The sequence below is a fragment of the Orycteropus afer genome, unplaced genomic scaffold, assembly GCF_000298275.1.
Source record: "Orycteropus afer afer isolate SDZICR_OR568_19922 unplaced genomic scaffold, OryAfe1.0 scaffold00101, whole genome shotgun sequence".
Lineage (NCBI taxonomy): Eukaryota > Metazoa > Chordata > Mammalia > Tubulidentata > Orycteropodidae > Orycteropus > Orycteropus afer.
Window position 1 is genome coordinate 9,212,175 of NW_006921688.1, and position 22,830 is coordinate 9,235,004.

A 22,830-nucleotide genomic window follows, 5' to 3' on the forward strand; every position below is an offset into this window, starting at 1 on the left:
AAAGATAATCAATCAGGTCTTTCTTCCCTGGAGCATAGATTCGAATGGCCAACTTTCAGGTTAGCAACTAAGCATTTAACCCTCTTAATTTAGCTGTTTCCAGAATGAAGATGTTTATCAAAATAAAAGGTACATATCATTTATTAAATTTATAATAATTCTATTCATAACAGGTACAAAGTTTATTTCCACATGTATATACAAAATACATACTATATTTTTCACATATAACACACCCACATAAAAAAAAGCATGTGCATAGGAAACTAAGGTATGAAGGGTTGGTATGAAGGGTTGGTTAACGTGGTTTGCAAAAAGTATAATGCTTGTATATGCATAAAATCACAGAATTTTCATACTTTCACATATAAAAATACAGAAATATTTACATATATACAAAAATATTAAAACACAGACTTCAAAGATAAGGAAAACAAGTAAGATATTATAAAGGCTATTTTTTTTTTTGAGGAAATATACACTGAAAAAGAGGTTTAAGAAAGGTGATAAACACTGACATTAACAGATTCCAGAAGCTAATATTTCAATTGGTATTAATTTGGTAGGGCAAATAAAATGTATCAATGTAATGAAGATTTAAATTTCAGATTGTCCAGGTAAAATTCTACAGCCTTCCTTTATTTAATCTATTTACCCTCAGAATCATAAATATCAATAATTACAGCTAACCATATTTCCTTTTTTAAAATATTAAATTTTCTGATCTATAGTGAAATTTTTTAATTTATTCACATTCAATTATAAACTGTTTCATGAAGTTGTATGCCATCTTTGTTCACTGGGAAGTATGCCCCACATACCACATCAATTTCAATATAAAACTGAAATCCACAATATATTTATTTTTTATAAATTAAAACCTAACATCTTTTAACTAATCTTCATGTCAATTACAATAATAAGAGATTACAATCTTCGTAAATTCTTTTTGCTCTTTTTAGTACCAGGTAGAGGTGCCATTTTACAACTTGCTTTTAGAGGTTTGCCATTTGAACAGTTTTTGGTAGTATGATAATCACAGAGACATCTTGTACAATAATCAAATCCACAGCTTTCTCGTTTGCAGGTGGCCCGTTGTAGGTAGCTATCGTATTTTGCAGGTGAATTACAGCGAACACAGGCTTTGAGACTTTCACTATTTTTCAAAGTCTTTGCAACCTAGAAAGAAAATGATCCATTAACCAATTTAAGTATGGAATGTAGCATATTTTTGCAGAATACACCCTTGGACATAATGTGCACATGCATATAACATGCACAGGAAACTTAACGCACAAATGGGTGTGGGATTTGCAAAACAAACAAACCAACAAGCATGTTTAATACACATTTTTATTTGCATAAAAATACAGTAATTTAATTAATAAAACCATGAAGGGTACACTAGCACTATGAAGTACAAAACATGAAAGTACTGGATAAGAAACCTAAATTTTCAAAAACTTACTCACCTCTACCTCCCTTGCCCAATATATGTACAAATCACCAACTTTAAACGTAAGAAAAGTCCTAACCGTAAGGAGCTTACTGTTCTATGGGTTCCAGTGGCTATTTCCTACTGCTTCTTTAAATGTATTTACTTCATGAATGTCTACTCATGAATCAATGCCTAACTTAAATGTCACCGTTTAGTGAAGTCTTCCTAATCTCAAGAATTGGTTGTTCTCTCACTTCTACTGCTTTTTATAGCACCTATCACATTACACAGGAGCTCTCATAGTATAGTGGTTAAAGCATTTGACTGCTAACCAAAAAGCTGGTAGTTCAAACCCACCAGCCGCTCAACCTAAGGAAGATGAGGCAGTCTGCTTCCATAAAGATTGACAGCCTGGGAATCCCAATGAGGGTCACTATGAGTTGGAATTAACTCAATGGCAGTCAATTTGGTTTTTTTTGACATCACATTATAAAAAATCCTGGGTGGCACAGTTAAGCATCTGGCTACAAACTGGAAGGTTAGGAGTTCAAATTCACCCAGAGGCACCTTGGAAGAAAGGCTTGGCGATCCACTTCTGAAAGATCAAGCCACTGAAAACCCTATGGAGCAGTTCAACTCTGCAATACACAGGGTTACCACAAGCTGGAACTGGCTCAAAGGCAATTGGTTTGGTTTTGGATTTGGTTGATCACATACGGCATTTATTTTTGTGCAGCTATTTCCAGATCTGGATTGTAAGTCTAGCAAGGCCACAATTTTATCTATTTAGTACCTGATACACACAGATGCTCAAGAAATGCTTTTTGAATTTATCTGCATACTGTATTACAGTAATTATATCATGAACATTTAAGACAGAAACTATCACTACTGTCAGTTGCCATCAATTCAATCTCGACTTATGGCAATCCTTAAATTTTATTATATACTTTAGAATGAGGGACAGATATAAGAATGTCCCCTCATTAACAGGTCCTAATAGTGCTAATTAAAATTAATACAATTTAAATGACAATTCTCATCAGATATGCAAACATGGTAGGGGAAGAAATTAGTCAACCTTATCTAAGGTCAAGTGACAGTTTGACCTTAACAGTTCTTTTTTCCTCTCCCTAACTCCTTTTCCCAATCAATGATCCATGGTTCTAACTTATGAATAAATCAAAAATTACCTCAGAGAACTCACTGTGTCGGCTATAAGTAGAACCTTCCTGATCACCTCGATTGGATAACTTCATTCGAGTATCTTTTTTCTGGACAGTCTGGGCTGCTGATTTTTGAACAGAAGCTAACGGTGTTCTGAACATAGTATGCTCCCTGGTCGAAGCATGTGGTGAAAATTTAATAGCGTTTCCCTAATTAAAAAAAAAAAAAGTTTTATTGGACTTAAATAATGATTTCATTTATATTCAGCAATCAGGAATTTTTATGTTTGTATATATAACAAAGGGCAAATTAGAATGTAAGAGATTTACCCCATACCCAATATACCTGCATTAAACAAACATATAACCATTCAGATATTTGAAGCCTGATAGCTAACACTAATTCTGCAGACATTGTGAACCAGAAAACTTGAGAAAAACCACTTTACATGCTTAGTCCACACAGCACTTACTACGCTTTCTAATTATCCCGTGTCAGAATGAAAGTTTATTCTTCCCACAACCACTAGATGGCAACAATCACTTTTGTTATGTTGTTGTTATGTGCCCTCGAGTCAAACCTGACTCATAGCGACCCCTCCTTGGGTTTCCCAGGCAGTATCACTACGGAAGTAGGATTGCCCAACCTTCCTTCCGAGGAGTGGCTGGTGGGTTTGAACCGTCAGCCGTCTGGTTAGCAGGCAAGTGTCTTAGCCACGGTGCTACCAGAACAATCACTTTTAGTATCACCTCAACATTAAGAACAGCTTTGAAAACCTTTCAGATCAGAAAATTCTCCATAATTAATACATACCAGTTTATCAACAAATAAATTGAACTTGGAGGATTAAGGAGTAATAGACTAAAATTACACAGCTAGTTGAGTCCCAGCAGTAAATTTGGACCTAATAAGTTTGTCCAACTCAAAGGCCTTAACTTTTAATTTGTACTGATTTTGATTTTCAAATACCTCCAAAGTTACTACTTTGAAAGTACACACATGCCCTCCTACATGAAAGATCTTCACTATGTTGATAATTTACTGCAAACATAACCTATGTATATAGTAAAACATAAAAGGGACAAAGTTATGAAAACCTCTTAGCCATAACTAAACACCCTGAGGGACTGAGTAACTGGGCTTGAAGGCTCAGTATATAGTCTTGAGAGACATCTAGTTCAACTGGCATAACATAGGTCCATAAAGACAGTGTTCTAAATCCTACTTTGGTGAGTACTGACTGAGGTCTTAAGCTCGCAAGTGGCCATCTCAGATTTAACTATTGGTCTTTTCCCATACAGAGCAGAGAAGAGTGAAGAAAATAAAAAAGGAAACAGTTAGTCCAAAGGACTAATAGGCCACAAGAATCAGTCTCCACTAGCCTGAGTCTAGAAGAACTAAATGGTACTGGGACACCAGTACCAACCATTCTGATCAGGATCACAACAGAAGGTTCCAGACAGAGTGGGAGAAAAATGTAACACAAAATTAAAAAAAAATAAATAAAAATAAAAAAGACCAGACTTACTGGTCTAATTGAAACTGGTAGAATCCCTAAGACTCTTAAGACACCCTTCAAACCTAGAATTGAACCTACTCCTGCAGATCACCTTTCAGCCAAGCAATAGGCCTATAAGTGAACAATAATACCTGCGAGGAACGTACCCCTCAGAACAATTGTTCATACAAAACCAAAAGGGCAGCATTTACCCAAAAACAAACTTTAGAAGGCAAGAAGGGACAGGAAAGATGGGTGAATGGAAACAGGGAGCCAGTGAGGAAGTGGAAAGAGTGCTATTCCATTGAGGGGACTGTAACAAATGTCACGAAACAAAATGTATATAAGTTGTTGAATGGAAAACTAATGTGTAAACTATCACCCAAAGCACAATAAAATGTAAAAAAAAAAAAAGATTACAGCCTTGGCAATCCTATAGGGAAGTTCTATTTTGCCCTATAGAGTGGCAATGAGTCAGAATCAACTTGACGATAACGGGCCTTTTTTTGTTGCTCATTTTTTAATAGGCAAGAACGCAAATAAAATACTTTTCCAAATTTTCCAAAAGTTATATCTTGTTACTTTCAGACATTACATTTCTAGGGAAAATCAAAGAAATGACTGTGGTTAGATTCTTTTCTTGTTAGCTTTGATTTTTTTTTCCTAAATGAGCTCTAGTGAAAAGCTCAAGTACTTTGTGAATGTAAAAGCTTCCAGATTACCTATTATCTTTCTTATTTCTCTCTCCTATTATCAGTATATTTTAAAAGGAAAATATTCACTATGAAGACTTACAGAAACTCTTTGCATTGCTTTATTGTACAATTGGAATGCCTCCTTATCATCTTCTAGAATCTTCTTCCAAGTTGTACTCACTTTAGCTACACTGCAAAAGTAAATAGTTACAATTAAAATATCACAAAGAGCTAAGAAAAATATATTACAAAAACATTAATAATGCCAAAAAAAAAAAAAAAGGGAAGACAATAAATAATATTATCAGTGGTTCTCAAAACCTGGTTGCATTTTAGAATTGTCTGGTGCACTTTAAGATTTAAGGATGACCAAGGTCTAATCCTTACTTACCTGGTTTAAAAAGGGGCCCCAGCTTCTGCATGTTTTTAAAAATGCCATACTAAGTAATGCAAAGTATATTCAGGCTTAAAAAACACTGCTTTGCACTTTTTCATAATTATCTGTACGCATCAAGGGACTTGCCCCTATGGTACACAGCAACATGTCAGTAGTCTATATGGTAAAGGTTGTAGACAAATTTCAAAATACTCTAGGACAAACTCCTTTTAGCAGAAAAGAACACAAAGTTCCCAAGAAACAATCATAGTCAGATCCCAGTTTGTGGGTTTCTACAATTTTCATTGCTGTCACACTTAGGAGAATCCTGCATCAAAATGGTAAAAAGAATAGAAGTTATCTTGTATTTTCAGATGTGACGAAAATCACAATGCCTATTAGACTGGAACTAGGCTATTGTTTTATAGTTAAGCCTGAAAGATGTAACTTACATGTTATAAATTTCAGAACTGAGAGGAACAAAGATCCTCATCTAATAGAAATAATTTTCTAATAGTACAAATACAAAATTTGCAAGAGCTGGCTTAAATGCATTTGTCACTCAACAGCACATAGGCAGTAAAATACCACCTCTCAGGCTAAAGTCATTATCTCCACTGAACAACAGTGAACGCTACCTCAGACACCCTTTTATGATGAAGTACAACACTGGTGTAGAGCCACATAACAAAAATGTTCAGTCAGTGATAATACACTCAAAGTAATAATACTTACTTGATTAAGTCCATACCACTGAGCTGTGCTAAAATATCCGCTAGAAGAAGTTTGAGTCCTCTTCGAAAGAGTTCACTGAGAATATCTACATATTCTAGGCCCATTTTCCTGCCAATTATATTCTGTAGTCTAAAATTTCCACTGGATAGAATTTTCTTTAGTATTTCCCGATCTACTTTAGGATTTCGCTTGGCATTCTTTTTTAATGTCGAACAAACAACTTTTTCAAAATGAAGAACTGGCATTAAGCTTTTGTTGGGATATTGGTCTGGGCTTTGTGTCTGTAGCAGGCAGGACTGTGGACTGTCACTTACATTTTCCTCCAGGGGAAAGCTACCCTCCTCGTGTTCACTGAGGCCACTTTGTTGAGAAAATGAGGAATAGCCACTGTCTTCATAAAGTCTACTGGTCTCTAGTTGTATTTCATTTGGACTATCAAGTATCTGTTGCACATGTTGATTTTCCTTGTTATGCAAAGGCTTGCTTTCAGTTTCAAGTTCTACAGTTGTGGGGCTCATGATTGGTGATGCGATATAGGATAACCTTTCATAGTCTTTATTGCAGTCTTTACAAGAAACTTCCAAATATGCAGGAGTGCAGGAACCCAGTCTTCTACCATCATCAGGCTTTACTAGTTTCAGTCCAGAATGAACATGGTCACAATTAAAATCACACTTCATTTTGATAGACAGAGCGGTATTTTCTTCTTTATAACCTACCAAAAAAAAAAAAAACCCACACAACATACTTCTTAATAGCAAAATATCCACACATTCCTACTTCTTGCATTGGGATATATAAATTTAATTATTTTGTATTCTCTCCACACCTATGTTTTTGACCTTGAAATATTCATAACAGAAGAAAAAATTCTGACATTGTTATTTCAAACCCAACTAAAGCATGAAGCCTGATTTTCACCTGACCAATTTACCTAAGAGGATTAAAAAAGTAGCAGAACTCAGTATAAAGCCACACCCCATACTATTTGACTGCCTAAAGCAAGAAGCCTGAAGGCGTACTTCAGGAACTCTTTTTCTTTCTATTACTCTAAAGGCTTTTTCTCCATCTGCTGTATCTTTACAGTTAAGGAAAGTTACCTTACAAAACCAAAAACCAAATTTATTGCCTTCAATTCCAACCCATGGTGACCCCATGTGTTTTAAAGTAGAACTATACTCCGTAGAGGTTTCAATGTGGTGCTGTGGTTAAGGCATCGGGCTGCTAACCAAAAGGTTGGTGGTTTGAATTCATCAGCTGCTTCATGGGAGAATGAGGCGGCATTCTGCTTCCAAAGAGATTCACACCCTTGGAAACCCCATGGGGTCAGTATGAGGCGGAATCAACTCGATGGCAGTAGGTTTGATTTTTTGACCTTTCAGAAGCAGATTACCAGGCCTTTCTTTTGTGGCACTACAGGCTGGATTTGACCCACCAACCTGTAAATTAGTAGCTGAGAGCAAACTGTGTAACCCAGGGACTGGTCAGGTTCCTTCCAAGGAGTGGCTGGTGGGTTTGAACTGCTAGCCTTCTGCTTAGTAGTCAAATACCTTACGCACTATGCCACCTGCACTTCTATTTTGTAGAATATCCCTCAATTTGGGTTTGTCCTGTATTTTTTTTGTGGGAAGACTGGGGTTATGGATTTTTAGGAGGAAGACAACAGCAAAGTACATTGTCATCATTACATCATATTAATACATGCTATTGACATGATTGATTCCTGATGATGATAATCACCTGTTTGTCTACTTACTGTGAAGTTTACTTTTTCCCTTTTAATACCTCTCTGGAAGGAAGTCATCATGCATAGCCCACACTTAAGAGTTTGCTTCACCTTGCTGAGGGTGAGTGGATATATAAATCATCTAGAATTCTTCTGTACAGATTTGTTTATTCTATCTTATACTTATGTATCTATTCATTCATGCAATCACTTATATCAATATAGATTCAAGGCCCTTGAATTATAATCCAATAATGTTATTTATGTTGTTCAAATGATAGCAGCTTTCACCACTGTGAGCTCTCATTTGGTTCCAGAGTCCCTTTGACATCACCTATACCATTTTGTTTTATGGTTTACTTTCTAGCACTACAAGGTATTTCAGGCTCATCTTGTATTTTCCTTGCTCCAGCCCTAGAATCATCTTTTCTCCAAGGAGCTTTGGTTCCTTTTAATGAAGAATGACATTAGAAACTAAGATCCGAAGTCTGGCTATAGATTTAGTTTTAAAATGTAAAATGACTATTACGTACTTTTTATCTACCAACACTGCAAAATAAATCGAGTAAGTACTATATTTTACAAAAGAAAAGTGAAGTAGACAGGCTAGAGTCCATGTTTTTTAAAACTAGCTCTATGCTTTCCAATTACCAAGTCAACTGTTCCTAAACAATCTAGGAAATATGAGTTCATATGGTTGATCTGGTATTATTCAGAAAGGCAGAAACTATTTCATGGTTCTAAGAAAGATCTCTTGAATCAGAGAAATGAGAATTAAGAGTCTAGTTTTGCCACATAATTTATCCAATGTCCACTTAATGACAGTATGGGGGGAGGGGGTAAGAAGTCTAAAAAGGGTAACATTTTGTTTGAGAACTGAAAGCCTTATGAAATCCTAGAGAAGAGTATTCCAGACTGAGGAAAAGACAAGAAGCAAGAACAAGGTTAGAATGTTCAAGGAAAGGAAAAGCCTGCATGGCTGCAACTTACTGACCTAAAGTAAGAATGGAAAATAAGGTTTCATTTGAAAAATAAACAAACACTTGGGAGGTTCTAAGTAGGGGAAAGAAATCTGGTTTACCTTTTAAACAAGACCATTGGCAATTGTGGTTAATGGATTATAGGAAGGTAAAAATTGGAAGCAGTTAGGAGTGTGTATCACAGGAATGAATACTCAGAGTTGGGTACCCAGGACTGAGATGACTGCCATGGAAAGGAAGCTAATTGAATAGACTTGAGAGATATTCAGGGGGCAAAGCCAACAGAGCTTGCCAATATGTGATATGGATGCTGAGTGAAAAATTAAATGAAGAAAATTGTGGGGTTCAAGGTTTGAATGTGTGGGTAAAGTGCCATATACTGAGTTGGGAAAAACTGAGGAAGAAAGTTGACTGGCACCCCCTCCTTTATTTTTTGAAAGTTAACCCTTAAAGCCCAGTTTCTTCATCCATAAAATGGGACTCAGATAACAAAACTGGATTAAATCCATGGCAGAAGAATACCTGTTAATATAGGGTCTAATCAAAAGAGGTGACTTATACCACATTTTCCACCACAAATCAAAGCTTCACGTTTTTTTTTTTTCTCTTTGCAAATCATAAACACTTAAAAGTAGTAAAATATATTCCACAGAGAAGTATACATTTCAAGACACATCCAAGTTCAAATGAAAATCCTTGTTCGGCCTTTTGACTAGCTTTGTGACCTTGGAATGTTCTGTAAGTCACCATTTACTTTTCTCCAAAATGGAGGTACAGATATCTAAATCAGGGAGGTGTTTGTTGTAAAGACTCAACATACTGCATATTTTATACTTCTCATTACCAACTCACATTCCAACCATGAAAAAGCTTTCTTACCTTCAATTTCACTTTCCATTATAGAGCTGATACTTCATATTGAAATACCATAGTTAAATTAAGCTATAGTGCTTAAAAACTTTCCTAGTTCCTTCCAATATATCAACTAACAAGGTCTGCATTTCCCCAAAACTTATAACCACCAACCATGGCGCCTAACTTCAAGCATGGCCATTCCTTTCCTTACGAATTTGAAAACCCAAGTCTTGTGGCCCAAAACTGCTACAAACCAGAACATTTTAGAAAAGTCTATCTTCAAAACTATTCGGATGCAAGAACTGTATTTCATTTCCTCAAACTTTTCCACATTAGGAAAAGAAATTCCCAGATACGATGAAAGCTCTCTGAGGAGCAAGGTAGTAAAAACATCTGGAGTTAAACAATCAAAAAAAGAAAACCCTTCCTAACGCTATCAAGCTTCAGAATTGCACAGGGAGACCTATGAGAGAGATGATTAACTTGTTAAAGCACTTTTTTTTCTTTTGAAGTTTCTAGATTCTTTTTCTAACGAAAAGGGCATCATCTTTCAGTGATTACCAAATATTACAATATTTGCTTTTAAATCTCTTAGAGAAGGCAAGAAGTAGGAGAAAAACAAGCATTTTACATTGGAATAAAGGAATATCTAGTTTTTCACGGAAAAAAAAAATTATCCAATTTTGCAATTTTCACAGAATCGGCTTATTATGGGCAGAGTCACTGTTTCATATGAAGAGTGCTCTTTCTCCCGCTTTCAACTCCAGACCTTGAAACTAAGTTACTGAGCAAAGGGGAAAAATGAACTTTCTTGTACGGAGGTTCCAGTTAACTTTGCTCTGAGGGGAGGCCCTCTATTTGGCGGGAGTGGGCAGGGAGACCCTGAAATGCTGAGGGGTCGAAGGGGTGGCCCCTCAGGGCGCGGGACGTGCGGAGGAGGCGGGAGATAACGCGAGCAGATCTCCCGCGCCCGCCACAGGACTGGGGAGGCGAAAAATCGGGAACATGGACTTCGGCTCTGAGGATGAGGGGCAGAAATAATCGAAGTAGGGGAGCAGGGAGTGGGGGGTCCAGCACCTGGATAGACCTGGGGGGCTGCCTGTCGCGCGCCCTGTCAGAGCCGGACGCCCGGGTGGGGGAGGGGAGGGGGCATTTGGCGCCTAGTCAGCGGGTGGGGATAGGTGGATCTCCCAGCACAGAGGAAGCGCGCCCTAGGAGCCACGACCTCCAGCCCTTCCGGACTGGCCTTCGGGTCTGGCGTGGCAGTGGGACCGGAGCCCGCCATCCCTCCTAGGCTCACAGGCTTCCGCCCCTTAGCCCCCCGGGCTTCTCTCCGGGTCCCAGGAACAGCGCCGCCTCCGCCCAGCGTGGGGCCACGCGCACAGGTTCGAAGGAATCCCGGGTGAGGGGTTGCAGGGTCACTTCTCACCATCTAAGGCAAGTCCCCTTTCTCGGCCCTCTCCCCTCACTCACTGTCCGAGGGGCGCGGGCGCCCGGCGGCTGTCAGAGGGCTGCAGCGGCAGGAGCACGAGGATGGACGTGAGCAGAAGCTGCAGGGACTCCGGCTCATGCCAGCGGAGGTGGCCTCTGCCTTAGGTGAGGGAGCAGCTCCTACAGCAGCAGTCCGGTCGCTCGCTTCATAGAGCTGTAACATCTAAAAGGCGCCAGCTGGTACTTTTAAAATGTTTGAATTTGGTGCCCAAATCTACATGTCCCAATAGGATGCCTCGCTCTCACACGCACCCCAATAAGGAGGTGGAGGGCGGGGGCGCCGCCAATCTAGGCCAATCCGAGGCTCCGGAGGCGGGGCCAGCCTCCAAGTCCAGCCTCCTCGCATCTCGCCGCTTCCTCGGGTCCCTAGAGATGCTCAGGTCGGGGCGGGGCCGAGGGCGGGGTTCGCCAGAGATGGCCGCGTCCCCGCCGCACGTGGAGGGGTCCTACCACGCATGCGCGCGCCCGCCAAGCTTCCATCCATAGGCCTGGTGCGAATTTTGATCTCAGCCTGAGGACAATTCCGGTTTCCGTCTGAAGATCTCCGGTGAGTCCAATGGGTAGCCGAGTTTCTTCGATCATCTCCGAAGTGGTAGCTTGGTGAGCTGTACCTCTGGTAGTCCGGGAATTCAAACTTTCCGGAAGATGAACCCTCCCCCATCCCTACTTATCCCGCCTCTCTAGGATTTACCCGCGCGCTTCTCGCTCTCTCGTAATTTCGCCCCATCTCTGCCCAATGCGTCTGCGCAGCCGCCCCCCGATGGGCGTGGCCACAGAGTTGGCGGTTTGGCGCCTGCGCACTGGGGTACCCCGCGGTTCTCTTCGGCGACCTGAGCAGCGGTAGGCGGGTTTGGGGTCAGCCTGCGCTGGAGGGCGCGAGGCGGCAGGGGCAGCCACTACTGTGGCAGGAGACCGGATGTTGTGCGTCTTGCTGAGATTTTTCGGTGGGGGTGGGGAGACAGTCATTTCTTTCCTGTAAACACATTTGTTTTCATTTGCAATCACAATTCTTCAGCCACCATTGTTTTGTATGGACAGCAAGTGTCTATCATTGCTCTTCTGGGCTTTTCTTTCTTTCTTTTAAGGGCCACGCGGAAAAAGCTTTAGTCCTGCTCCAAAAGAGAGGCTTCACCAAGGATCCGGGTGCCTTGGGAGTTGGATCCCCAGTTGCCAATGCTTGAGGCCCTCGGCTCAGTGAATGCTTTTCTAGTGATGGTAAGAGTGGGTGTCACTGTTAAGTCTTTGATGACATACTGTACGGTATTACTGCTTGTGCTGATCTTTTCACTAGGTGTGTGCCACTTGAGCAGCGATATTGTATTCCCTGGATTTAGCTTTTGGCCACAGCACAGTAAAGACAAGACAAACTCCCAAAAGCCCAATTCCATCTCTGCCTTTTCCCTCTCACTCTTCTGTACTGTGAGAATATTCGACCCTCAGTAGGCACTCAGTTCATTGGGCAGGAAGTCCTGTGTGAGGCAGAGACAGGAGGTGCTGAGTAGATCCTGCTTTATGTAAAATTTTGATACTTCAGCGTAGCTTTTTTGTACTAATTTTTAGGTTTTGGAAATAACTGCATTAAAATAGTATTTATGGCCAAAATTTTTGATGTCCTTTCCTTTGGGAAATTTACTAATGTGGAAAAATTTTGACAATTTCAGGAAATGCAAAGGGAAAATAATGGAGTAGAGAGTGGAGTAGGGGCATAGATGAACTACTTTGGGACCTCTGGAAGATTTCTCAGGCCCTAAACCAAGGTTGGGGAGCTCTGGTAGCATAGTGGCTAAGGCACTTGACTGCCAACCAGAAGGCTGGCGTTCAAACCCATCAGCCACTCCTTGGAAGGAAGATGGGGCGATCTACTTCCGTAGTGATACTGCCTCAGAAACCCAAGGAGAGGTTGCTATAAGTCGGGTCGACTTGATGGCACATAACAACAACAAACCAAGGTTGAATGATAAGCTGGCAATACAGAGGTCTGCAGGACAGTTGCTCTGAACATGCTTGAGTGGTTCAAGGGCAAGAAGGAAAACCAGAGGCTGACCAGAGGGCATTGAGCAAGGAAGAGTAGGAGACCAGGTCCAGAGGTAGGCAGAAACCGATTCTATAGGACCTTGTAGGTCTGCACATAGAGTTAGGAGTTTTTTCTGATTGCAGAAGATAGCTGTTGGAGTGATTTAGCAAGGGACTTACTTGTTGAATGTAAATAGAACTATTATAGTTCCTCATTTTGTGCTTTGTAAATGTTAGCTTTCAATTCTCACAATAACCTTAGCGTTATTTTCATTTTGTGACACTTACGAGTGCAAGTTAATTCCGACAGAATCACACACCTAGTAAGTGAAAATGCCAGCCCTAGGCTTGAGGATCCACGGACTTTTCTTACACATTATGCTGGGGAGTAACTGCTGGGCTCCCGATTATAGTACATTTTCACGTCACTTCCCTTGTTTCACCTTAGAATTCAGCTTTATTTTCACATGTGGATGGAGATAGGAAATTTTAGGGAGAGGGTCCTTGTTAAATTAGTGGAGTGTCTAGAATATAACCTTTTGGGTCATAACGACAGCTTGAAAGGCATTCTAAACAATATAAAAAGCCAAGTGTGTTTTTTTGCTTACTGGGATAGTTTGTGTTTTTTGGTTTATAGAGTTACTTAAATCATTGATTTTAAATATTTGAGCTTAATTGATGATGATGAAATATAATTGAGGATTAACTTGTTCAGCAGGTTCATGAGTGTCTATTTCATCTTTAGTAAGAAACATAGACTAGGCCATTTAAAATTGTATTAGATGGCAACATATGGTATATACCTTTGTTCTTTCAGTCAGTATCAGTCAAAATTGTTGGCTCATTAGCAGTGACAGTTACCCAGTAAGCAAGGTAAACATGAGTTTACTTGTGTTTACTTACTTACTAACCTGTACTGAACAGTTTCACGTATTTTCACTGCATCCAAGATTCTGCTGTTGATATGACTGGCGTCTGTGTCTTTGCCACCCTCACATCATCTTCCTACAGAATCAAAGCCTCTTTTCAAATGTACAGTCCCTGAGAGGGATGGTGTACCCAGTAAGCAAGGTTAAGTACGGGCTTACTTGTGCTTACTAGTCTGTAGTAAACAGTTTGGTATCTCTGAAATTGATCACTACACATTAGTACACAAGCACAAGTAAGCCGTGCTTTACCTTGGTTATTGGGTGAACTGCCTTTGGTTGTTAGGTACAGCATGAATTGCAGAGAGAACTCCCCTTACTGTTGTAGCAAATTCTTATACAGACCTACAACATGCAACACATTGTGGGGTTTATGGAATGATTAGCATGGTGCCTGCCACCTAGGAATTGCTCAGGAAATTCTTTAGAAGAATCACTGCATGTGGGAGTTGGGAGGGAATGAAGTGTGTAAATGGCTATAATGGATTCTGAAGAAGACAAATGTATCTAAAGTTACAGTGGAAATTTTAATAGGATAAGCAAATTAGCTGTAGGACCGGGTTTCTCAACCTTGGGGCTTTTGACATTTTGGACCAGAAATTTGTCAGCAGCCATCCTTTACAATGTGTTTAGCAGCATCCCTGGTCTCTAACCACTTTCTCCAGACATTGCCAAGTGTCTCCGTGGGGGACATATTCCACATTGACGCAGAGGATGTCTTTTTTGATGGAACGGGGAGGGCATTCTTCCTTGGCAGAAGGAACAAAACAGGAAGAGCTTAAATGCAGGGCACATTTATTAGGAAAAGGATGTGGTATAAAAGCGTGGCATGTGAAATGGGCTACTAAGGAATTATGCTGGATACAGATCATGGAAGTATTGAATCCCTAGTTAAGAGCTGGGGTTTTATTTGAGAGGCAACCTCTTCAGTTTTGAGCAAAGGAGGGAAGAGATCAGAACCTTGCTTGTTAGGAAGATTAATATTGTGGTTATTAATATGTAGCCTGATGTAGAGAGCAGAGAGAGAATGCAGGGAGAAAAGTCAGGACTGTGAAAGGCATACAGGAGTAATTCTTGACAAGAGTAGCAGCAGTGGGACTGGAGAGGATGAGTGTAGTAGAAAAGTAGGAATTAGGAATAAACTGAACATGAGGATGAGGGATCAGAAGTGACTACATGTTAAATTTGGGAGGGAGAATGGTAATGCCATTAAAAAAGAGATCACATGATGAGACACAAGTTGTAGAGGAGTATGCTCTGGTAGCATAGTGCCTAAGGCACTTGACGCTCACCAAAAGGCTGGTGGTTCAAACCCACCAGCCACTCCTCAGAAGGAAGGTTGGGCAATCCTACTTCCGTAGTGATACTGCCTCGGAAACCCAAGGAGGGGTCGCTATGAGTCGGGGCCGACTAGACGGCAAACAACAACGACGACGCCAGGTTTCACTTTAAACAATGGTATCTATACATCTTCAAAAGTGCCATTCTAGCTGTGTGGATTATGATAAACTTTGGTGCTGTATGCCCTTTTGAAATTAAATTTTGGTGGCATAGTGCCTAAGGCATTTGACTGCTAACCAGAAGGCTGGTGGTTCAAACCCACCAGCCACTCCTCGGAAGGAAAGTTGGGCAATCTACTTCCGTAGAGATACTGCCTTGGAAACCTGCTGTGAGTTGGTTCTGATTCAATGGCAGTTTGTTTTTTTTTTTGGTTTTCTGAACAATATACCATATTTAGACAAATACTTTAACTGCCTTTTAGCTATCCAGTGTGTGTTTTACAGCATGTTAAAGTCCTTAACAGACAAGAATTAGGAACAGTCTCCATTAATGAGGTGATGTGAGAAGTGTACCAGTGTGTGTTCACTGTATTCCCTGAACTACCCTCCTCCCATTCATTTATTAAGCACACAGTTTTGGACAGGAGTCAACCAATAAATTTACTACCTAGGGACCAATGTTGTCATACACGCACTGCTGTTGAGTCGGATCCGACTCCTAGTGACCCCTCCAGATTGCCTCATCTTCCTTCCGAGGAGTGACTGTTATGTTTTAACCTCCAGCTTTCTGGTTAGCAGTCAAATGCCTTAGGCACTACAGTTAGTTCTGCCTACGGGCTAAGGTGCCCATTAGGTTGGACCTTGAAATCTATTTGCAAATGTAAAGTCTGTATTTTTCTAGGCAGATGGGGCAGCAAAAGAAAAGGTGACAGTGCCTTGCTTATAATTGAGAGCGCTATGTAGAGGGCTTGTTTGTGCAAACATCTACCAAGTGTTAAGGCTTGAGGTTCCAGTAAGCTCCACATCAGGAATTACTCTTTTCTCTACCCTTGGCTTTTCCTAGGTTTCAGTAATTACATTTGATCATCTGGGAGCATGGTGGGAACTGATGTCAGCTCACAGAATTTGCCCACTGCTCTGCCTGTGTTCATACTAACCAGTAAACCAGCTGCCATTTAGTCAGCTCTGACTTGCAGCTACCCCTTGTGTCAGAGACCTAGGCCCGCCCCATCAGGTTTTTAATGACCAATTTTTGTTTGTTTTTCTCAGAAGTAGATCTCCAGGCCTTTCTTCAGAGGCACCTGTGGGTGAATTCAAACCTCCAACCTTTCAGTTAGGAGCCGAGTGTGTTATCCATTTGCATCACCTAGGGCCTCTGTTAAAATTACTGATACAGTTTCTGTTTTCTGACTGGACCCTGACTAATGCAGTATTTATTACCATATACCTATTTTCTTTCATGTTTGAAGTTTTCCATAATGGAAAATTACTGAATTTTTATCATACATTAAAGATTTTATATAAAACAAAGGAGTGTTTACTTTTGTCTATTTTATGTAAAGAGTCCAAGATTTACAACCACAGTCAATGATTACATTTGTATTTTTTCCTAATACACTGATTTAAATAAATGATCTGTTACAAGAATACATGTATTACTCTGTGTTAACCCATGTTTTTCAAGAGGATATTGGTGAATACGTACAATGATTCGCCATAGTAGCCTTTTCCTAACAATAAATCAATTTAACCCTTTCCTGGAAATAACCTCTACTAAGGACTCATAGTCAGCATATTCCTTCAGGGACTGCACCAGTTCATCCAGCAGATGCTCTCCTTGCATAAACATCTCCAGATTGTGCAGGGACTTGTTTATTCTGTGATCTGTGACCCGGTTCTGTGGAAAATTGTATGTCCTTATTTTCTCTGACCTTCCTTTAGTTCCAATCTAAATATAAAAAAGATATGAGATGCAGTTAGGTACAGCACAACTTACCACCTACAAATTTACCTGGAAATTAAATCCTTGATTTAAATTATGAAACATAATGCAAGAACAAAGTTTTGAATATTCTGAATCCCCAAATGACAAGGAAAATACAATGTAGAGCAAAGAATGTGCGCTTTAAAGTCACAAATTAGTCTTTGAATTCCATCTCGGCAACTTCAAGCTCTAGGCCTTCAAGAAATTTACTTCAACTCTTAATGTTTTCCCATCTATAAAGTATGAACAATAACACCTACCTATAATGGGTGGAAATGACAAAATTATGTAAAAAATTTCTAGCCTGTGTTCTAGCCCAAATGGAGTGCCCATGCATACACTGTTTCGTGACATTTCCAGAAGTGAATTTTGACGTCATTCACCCTCATTTAATAGTCTCAAAATTTTACCTTTGATCATATTCATATAATAAAGATGTAAGCCATGGTCAAGAAGTCTTGGATTGAGTTTGGTAGTATCTCAGTAATCAGAAAATAATTGAAACTGTGTTTGCTCTGGGACAGTTTACAGCCAGGCCCAAGAGTGACAGAGTTCCTTTTGGCTGATCTGCACCAGGCATGCTGCACCAGAGACAGGCAAAGGGTTGGGTGGAGTGGTAACAGGGCTGTGTGCAGGGCTGCCAAAGCCTGAGTAAGGGACAGTCCCGTGGTGAGTGGGAGCCCCATTCTCATGTGGCCAGCCCCACATGAAGCCAGGCAGCAGGATGGTGTGGTTGCAGGCACACACACTGCCCTGGCCCCATGAGGCGCCCAGGTGACCAACTGGACTTATCCAAGAAAGGGACAGCATGACCGACCACTCAGCACCCATGGCTCTCACGCCTGCCCTGTGGTGTCCACACAGGCAGAAAATTCAAATGGCCCAGGTGCAGCGGCCAGTCAGCCAGACACTGGGACATATGTATGTGACTGGCATGCCAGCCTCACCTGTCTAAGTGCTTCTCTGGCCTCAGGTGCACAAACATGCACCTCCTGGGTGGAGGCCAGATGGCCTGAGGAGGCAGTTTCCAGGGTGGAAAGAGTGATTTCCTCCCACACTGGAGAAAGTGATTTGCAGAGCAGGGAAGGAATCCTGCAGGGAGGGGGAGGAGCTGCTTTAGAGACTCTTAGGGCAGGCTAGCAAAGGTCTGCTGCTAGGAACCAAACCTCCATGTCACAGGCACCAAGATGGAGACTTAACATTAAATCCGTTGGACAGAAGGAAAAAAAAAAAAGATGGCAATCACCTACATGTAAAAAAATTAAAAAAACACTGGTGTAGCACACTTATGAAAATAACGTGCAGGGGTTGTACAGGAAGTAAAAACTGTATCCTGTATGTATGATTTGAGTAAACATGGTCTTCAAATGTTAGCTGAATATATTCAGTCTCTCTGAATTACCTTGTTATCTTCAGTGGTGACAAACCAAAACCCACTGTTACTGAGTCGATTCTGATTCATAGCAAACCTATAGGACACAGAATTGTCCCATAGGGTCTCCAAGCCTGTAAACCAATCTTTAAGGAAGCAGCCTGCTTTGTTTTTCTCCTGTGAAACCACTGGTGGTTTTGAACTGCCAATCTTTTGGTTAGTAAGCTAGCGCTTAGGCACTGCACCAGTAGGGCTCCTTCAGTGGTGACAAGGTGACAAACTGCCCAAATTGAGGAATTTTTAAAAAGGTGGCTTAAAAACCTGAGAAAAATGCCCTTGATTGAAGAAAACAGGGCAAAGGCCTAAGATCACTGTAATACAAGTTTAGCCTTTGATTAAGCTACTTCAGTAGTTTTCTTATTTGGACAATTAAGATAATTTTGGCATACATAAAAACGAGGTTATCTAAAATACATTCTTTAGACACTTTATAAAAGCTGTTCACCTGAATCTTCCTAGCACTGGATCTTTTGCTTGTTTCTTCTTCTAGACGCATGCTGTACAGTTTTGCATGCAACTTTTTCATAGCCATCTCTCTGTTTTTCAGTTGTGATCTCTCTTGCTGGCATTCAGAAACAACACCTGAATAGTGTTATGAGAATTAAAGAGTTTTAATAGAAAAATCTTCTTCAATTATTATCCTTTTTCTTCTCCATCCTTTTTTCTTCTTCCTTTATGAGGGAGAAAAATAGGATTCTACAATAAAAGGAAGACTATCAACAAGAAACTTCTATAGAGTTTATCAAAAAATACACAATTTAAGTTTGACTGACAGTACAGAGTATCTCCATATTGATGGCATACATACTAAACATTAAGCATGTATGATTCAATATAGATTGCTTTTTCACACTGTCAGCTCCAGCCACCATAGTAGTAACAACTCATTACAGAATCTGGGAGCTCTGGTAGTGTAGTGCCTAAGGCACTTGACTGCTAACCAGAAGGCTGGCGGTTCAAACCCACCAGCCACTCCTCCTTAGTAATACTACCTTGGAAACCCAAGGAGAGGTCGCTGTGAGTCGGGTCCGACTTGACGGCACTTAACAACAACAACAACAACATAGAATCTAAGATAGAAAGAAATTAAAAATCCTCTTCTTGTTGTTGTTATGTGCCGTCAAGTTGCCTCCGATTCATAGCGATCACCCTTGGGTTTCCAAGGCGGTATCTCTACAGAAGTAGATTGCCCAACCTTCCTTCTGAGGAGTGGCTGGTGGGTTTGAACCTCTAACTTTCCAGTTAGCAGTCAAGTGCCTTAGGCACCATGCCACCAGAGCTCCCCTATGACAGAACAGAACTGCCCCATAGGGTTTCTAAGCTGTAGCCTTTACAAAAGAAGATTGACACAAATTTTTTCTGCAGAGCAGCTGGTAGGTGCAAACCACTGTGGACCTTTGTGTTGGCAGCTGTGAGATTAGTATCTGGGCCACCTGGGCTCCTCACCAGGGATAATCACTACTATTGTTTGAAGTATTTCCTTACAATTTTTTTCTATACATTTTTCTGGTGGCATAGTAGATAAAGCATTTGGCTGCTAACCAGAAGATCAAAGTTCAAACTCACCAGCTGCTTCACAGAAGGAAGATAGGGTGATCTACTTCCATAAAGATTTACAGCCTCAGAAACCCAATGGGGGTTGCTATGAGTAGGAATCAACTCGATGGCAGTCTGGTTTTTGTTTTTATATATTACATAAGACATCATCTTAAAGTGTAACAGGAGATCTTCCCATATTTAGAAAAACAGATCAATTCAGCATTCCCAGCAACAACTTCCAATTGAGAATTATGCCTATTTGAGATCTGTGAAGAGATTGTATTCTTCTCTTCAACATAACCAAGGTTTGCTATTCATATACTGTTTATCACATGTGACTGCAGTAATGCTTGTAATCCACATGTGGTTCTACCTAGTAGTCTACTGAAGCCTTAACGAAGAGTTACAGCCTTCTGCTTAACCATTTAGAACCAGAACTTTTGGAAGTCTGTGGATGGACTTAATGGGAAGCCGTTCTGAAATTATATGCAAACCTCTGCATATATGTATGCTTTCGGGGACCAGGTCCAAACCCTTCATTTTCTCAAAGGAGTCGTGTCGTGTCCCCTCCCTCCAGTGATCTAAACCAATTGCTGATATATAAGAACCCATAAAATTACTTCACTGTGAAGGTTTTTTTTAAAATAATGAGAAGTACTTAGAATAAACCTGTGGAAAGACTAGCCATACCTCTTCTTCATACTCACTAATATCCTACAGAGTTTCAGCTAAAACAAAAATCCCAAACTCAATGCCATCAAGTCCACTCTGACTCATGGCAACCCCCACTGGGTTTCCGAGGCAGTAACCTTTACGAAGTAGACTGCCCAGTCTTGCTTCCAGAGTTTCAGCTAAAGATGAGTTTAAATGAATTAAGTAATTAATAACAGAATGTCGAAAAACAAAAAACCAAACCCACTGCTGTCGAGTTGATTCAACTCAGAGTGACCCCTCCCCTTGGGTTTCTGAGGTGGTATCACTACAGAGATAGATTGCCCAATCTTCCTTCTGAGGAGTAGCTGGTGGATTTGAACCACCAAGCCTTCTGGTTAGCAGTCAAATGCCTTAGGCACTATGCCACCAGAGCTCCTACAGAATGTTTAGTTGCCTGTAACCCAATGCCATTGAGCCATTTCTGACAGCAACCCTACAGGACAGAGTACAACTGCCTCACAGGGTTTCATGGGCTGTCATCTTTATAGAAGCAGATTGCCTCATCTTTCTCCCACAGAGCATTTGGTTATCAGTTGAATACTTTAACTACTGTGCCACCATAGCTCCTGTAATCGTTATGTACTCCTCTATACTGTTGTTGTTATGTGCCATCAAGTCGGACCCAACTCATAGCGACCCCTCCTTGGGTTTCCGAGGCAGTATCACCACGGAAGTAGATTGCCCCATCTTCCTTCCGAGGAGTGGCTGGTGGGTTTGAACCGCCAGCCTTCTGGTTAGCAGTCGAGTGCCTTAGGCACTATGCTATCAGAGCTCCTGAGGGTCCATTTTGGTGGAAAATTAGTCAAGTACTTCAGAAAGGGTTATTTTTTCAGTGTCTCATTCTGTGGGAACTGGGCCATACCTGTTGGAAGGTGAACAATCCGGACTGCACTGTCCGTGGTATTTACATGCTGGCCCCCAGCTCCACTGGCTCGCTTAGTATCAATTCTCAGATCTTTAGGATTAATCACCAGGTTAATCTATATGTAAGAGAAAAATCAGGATTTTTTAACAAAGTTATGTATACCAACTGTTCAGAGATAACAACTATTCATTCATAAATACAGTGAATCCTGTGAGAGCTGGAACTTGACAGAACTGCCTTGTTTTCTGGGCCTCTCATTTTCTCCCTTTGACAGTGTGTAGTCATACCACTTATCTATTGCTCCTTTTAGTGGAACATATTTGTGTTTTCCTTCTCTGACAGGTTTCTGACTTATACAGTGTTAAAGGGGCAAGGAGGCTGCCTTTTCAGACCTCCTCTGACCCCACAAGGGGAAGACAGAATCACCATCAGCAGCTTGAGGCCTATTCCTGTGAGGCCAGACATGCCGCCTCCCTCCAGCCCTTTCACCAACCCTGGCACCAACTGTTCCTCCCACAGCACCACCACCTCTCTGCTGGGTTCAGTAATTCACTGCAGTGGCCACAAAGAACTCACAGATTATGGGGTTTGTGAGGGAAACAACAGGCTACAATTCAAGTTCAGAAATGCATTCAGTCTCTCGCAGCCAGCCCTCACTTAGCAGCCAGCAGTCTCTCTCAGCAGCACATGTCTCTCTCATCTCTCTCAGCAAGTGCGTGTCTCTCAGGAGCACATTTTCTCAGCCAGCAGAGATTCCTTCTGCCTCTAGGAGGGCTCCTTTTGAGCCTGGCAGAGTGGCCCAAACCAACGAATCCCAATATCAGAATTCTATACACCCGAGGGAGAGAACTTCCCAGCAGATTGCTTCCTGTCACTGGCAACAGAAATACCCTTTAATAATCAGGAGCTACTCAGTTGCTCATGGCAAATTCTACCATGGAGTTTACAAAGGCTTATGGCTGGAAGAGCCATACTATGTAATTTACTACACTGCACACAGGTTCTGGCTTTCACAATTTTTATTGTATCAATAAATGCCAAATACAGAATGCATAACATTTCAGTTTAATGTTAAGAATATAAAGTAGTTAGAAGGATACTATTTTTAAAAACTTT

The 22,830-nt window shown here is 40.8% G+C and overlaps 2 protein-coding genes across 2 annotated transcripts in view; both read right to left on the reverse strand.

The window, feature by feature from the left end:
- Positions 1-927: 927 nt before the first annotated feature.
- On the reverse strand, positions 928-11,073 carry FBXO5 (F-box protein 5). The gene is made up of 5 exons (XM_007943215.2): positions 10,944-11,073; positions 5,910-6,624; positions 4,899-4,989; positions 2,632-2,814; positions 928-1,179 (listed from the first exon to the last, which is right to left on the reverse strand). The coding sequence occupies exons 1-5, from the start codon at positions 11,038-11,040 to the stop codon at positions 928-930; spliced, it is 1,338 nt and encodes a 445-aa protein (XP_007941406.1). The 5' UTR covers positions 11,041-11,073.
- Positions 11,074-11,648: 575 nt separating this feature from the next.
- Positions 11,649-22,830, reverse strand: part of MTRF1L (mitochondrial translation release factor 1 like) — a 22,281-nt gene continuing 11,099 nt past the window's right edge. Inside the window, exons 6-9 of the mRNA XM_042781297.1 lie at positions 21,712-21,829; positions 19,042-19,178; positions 16,932-17,128; positions 11,649-11,934 (exon numbers count right to left, since the gene is read on the reverse strand). Coding sequence (XP_042637231.1) covers positions 11,649-11,934; positions 16,932-17,128; positions 19,042-19,178; positions 21,712-21,829 — 738 coding nt within the window. The remainder of the gene's footprint in view (positions 11,935-16,931; positions 17,129-19,041; positions 19,179-21,711; positions 21,830-22,830) is intronic.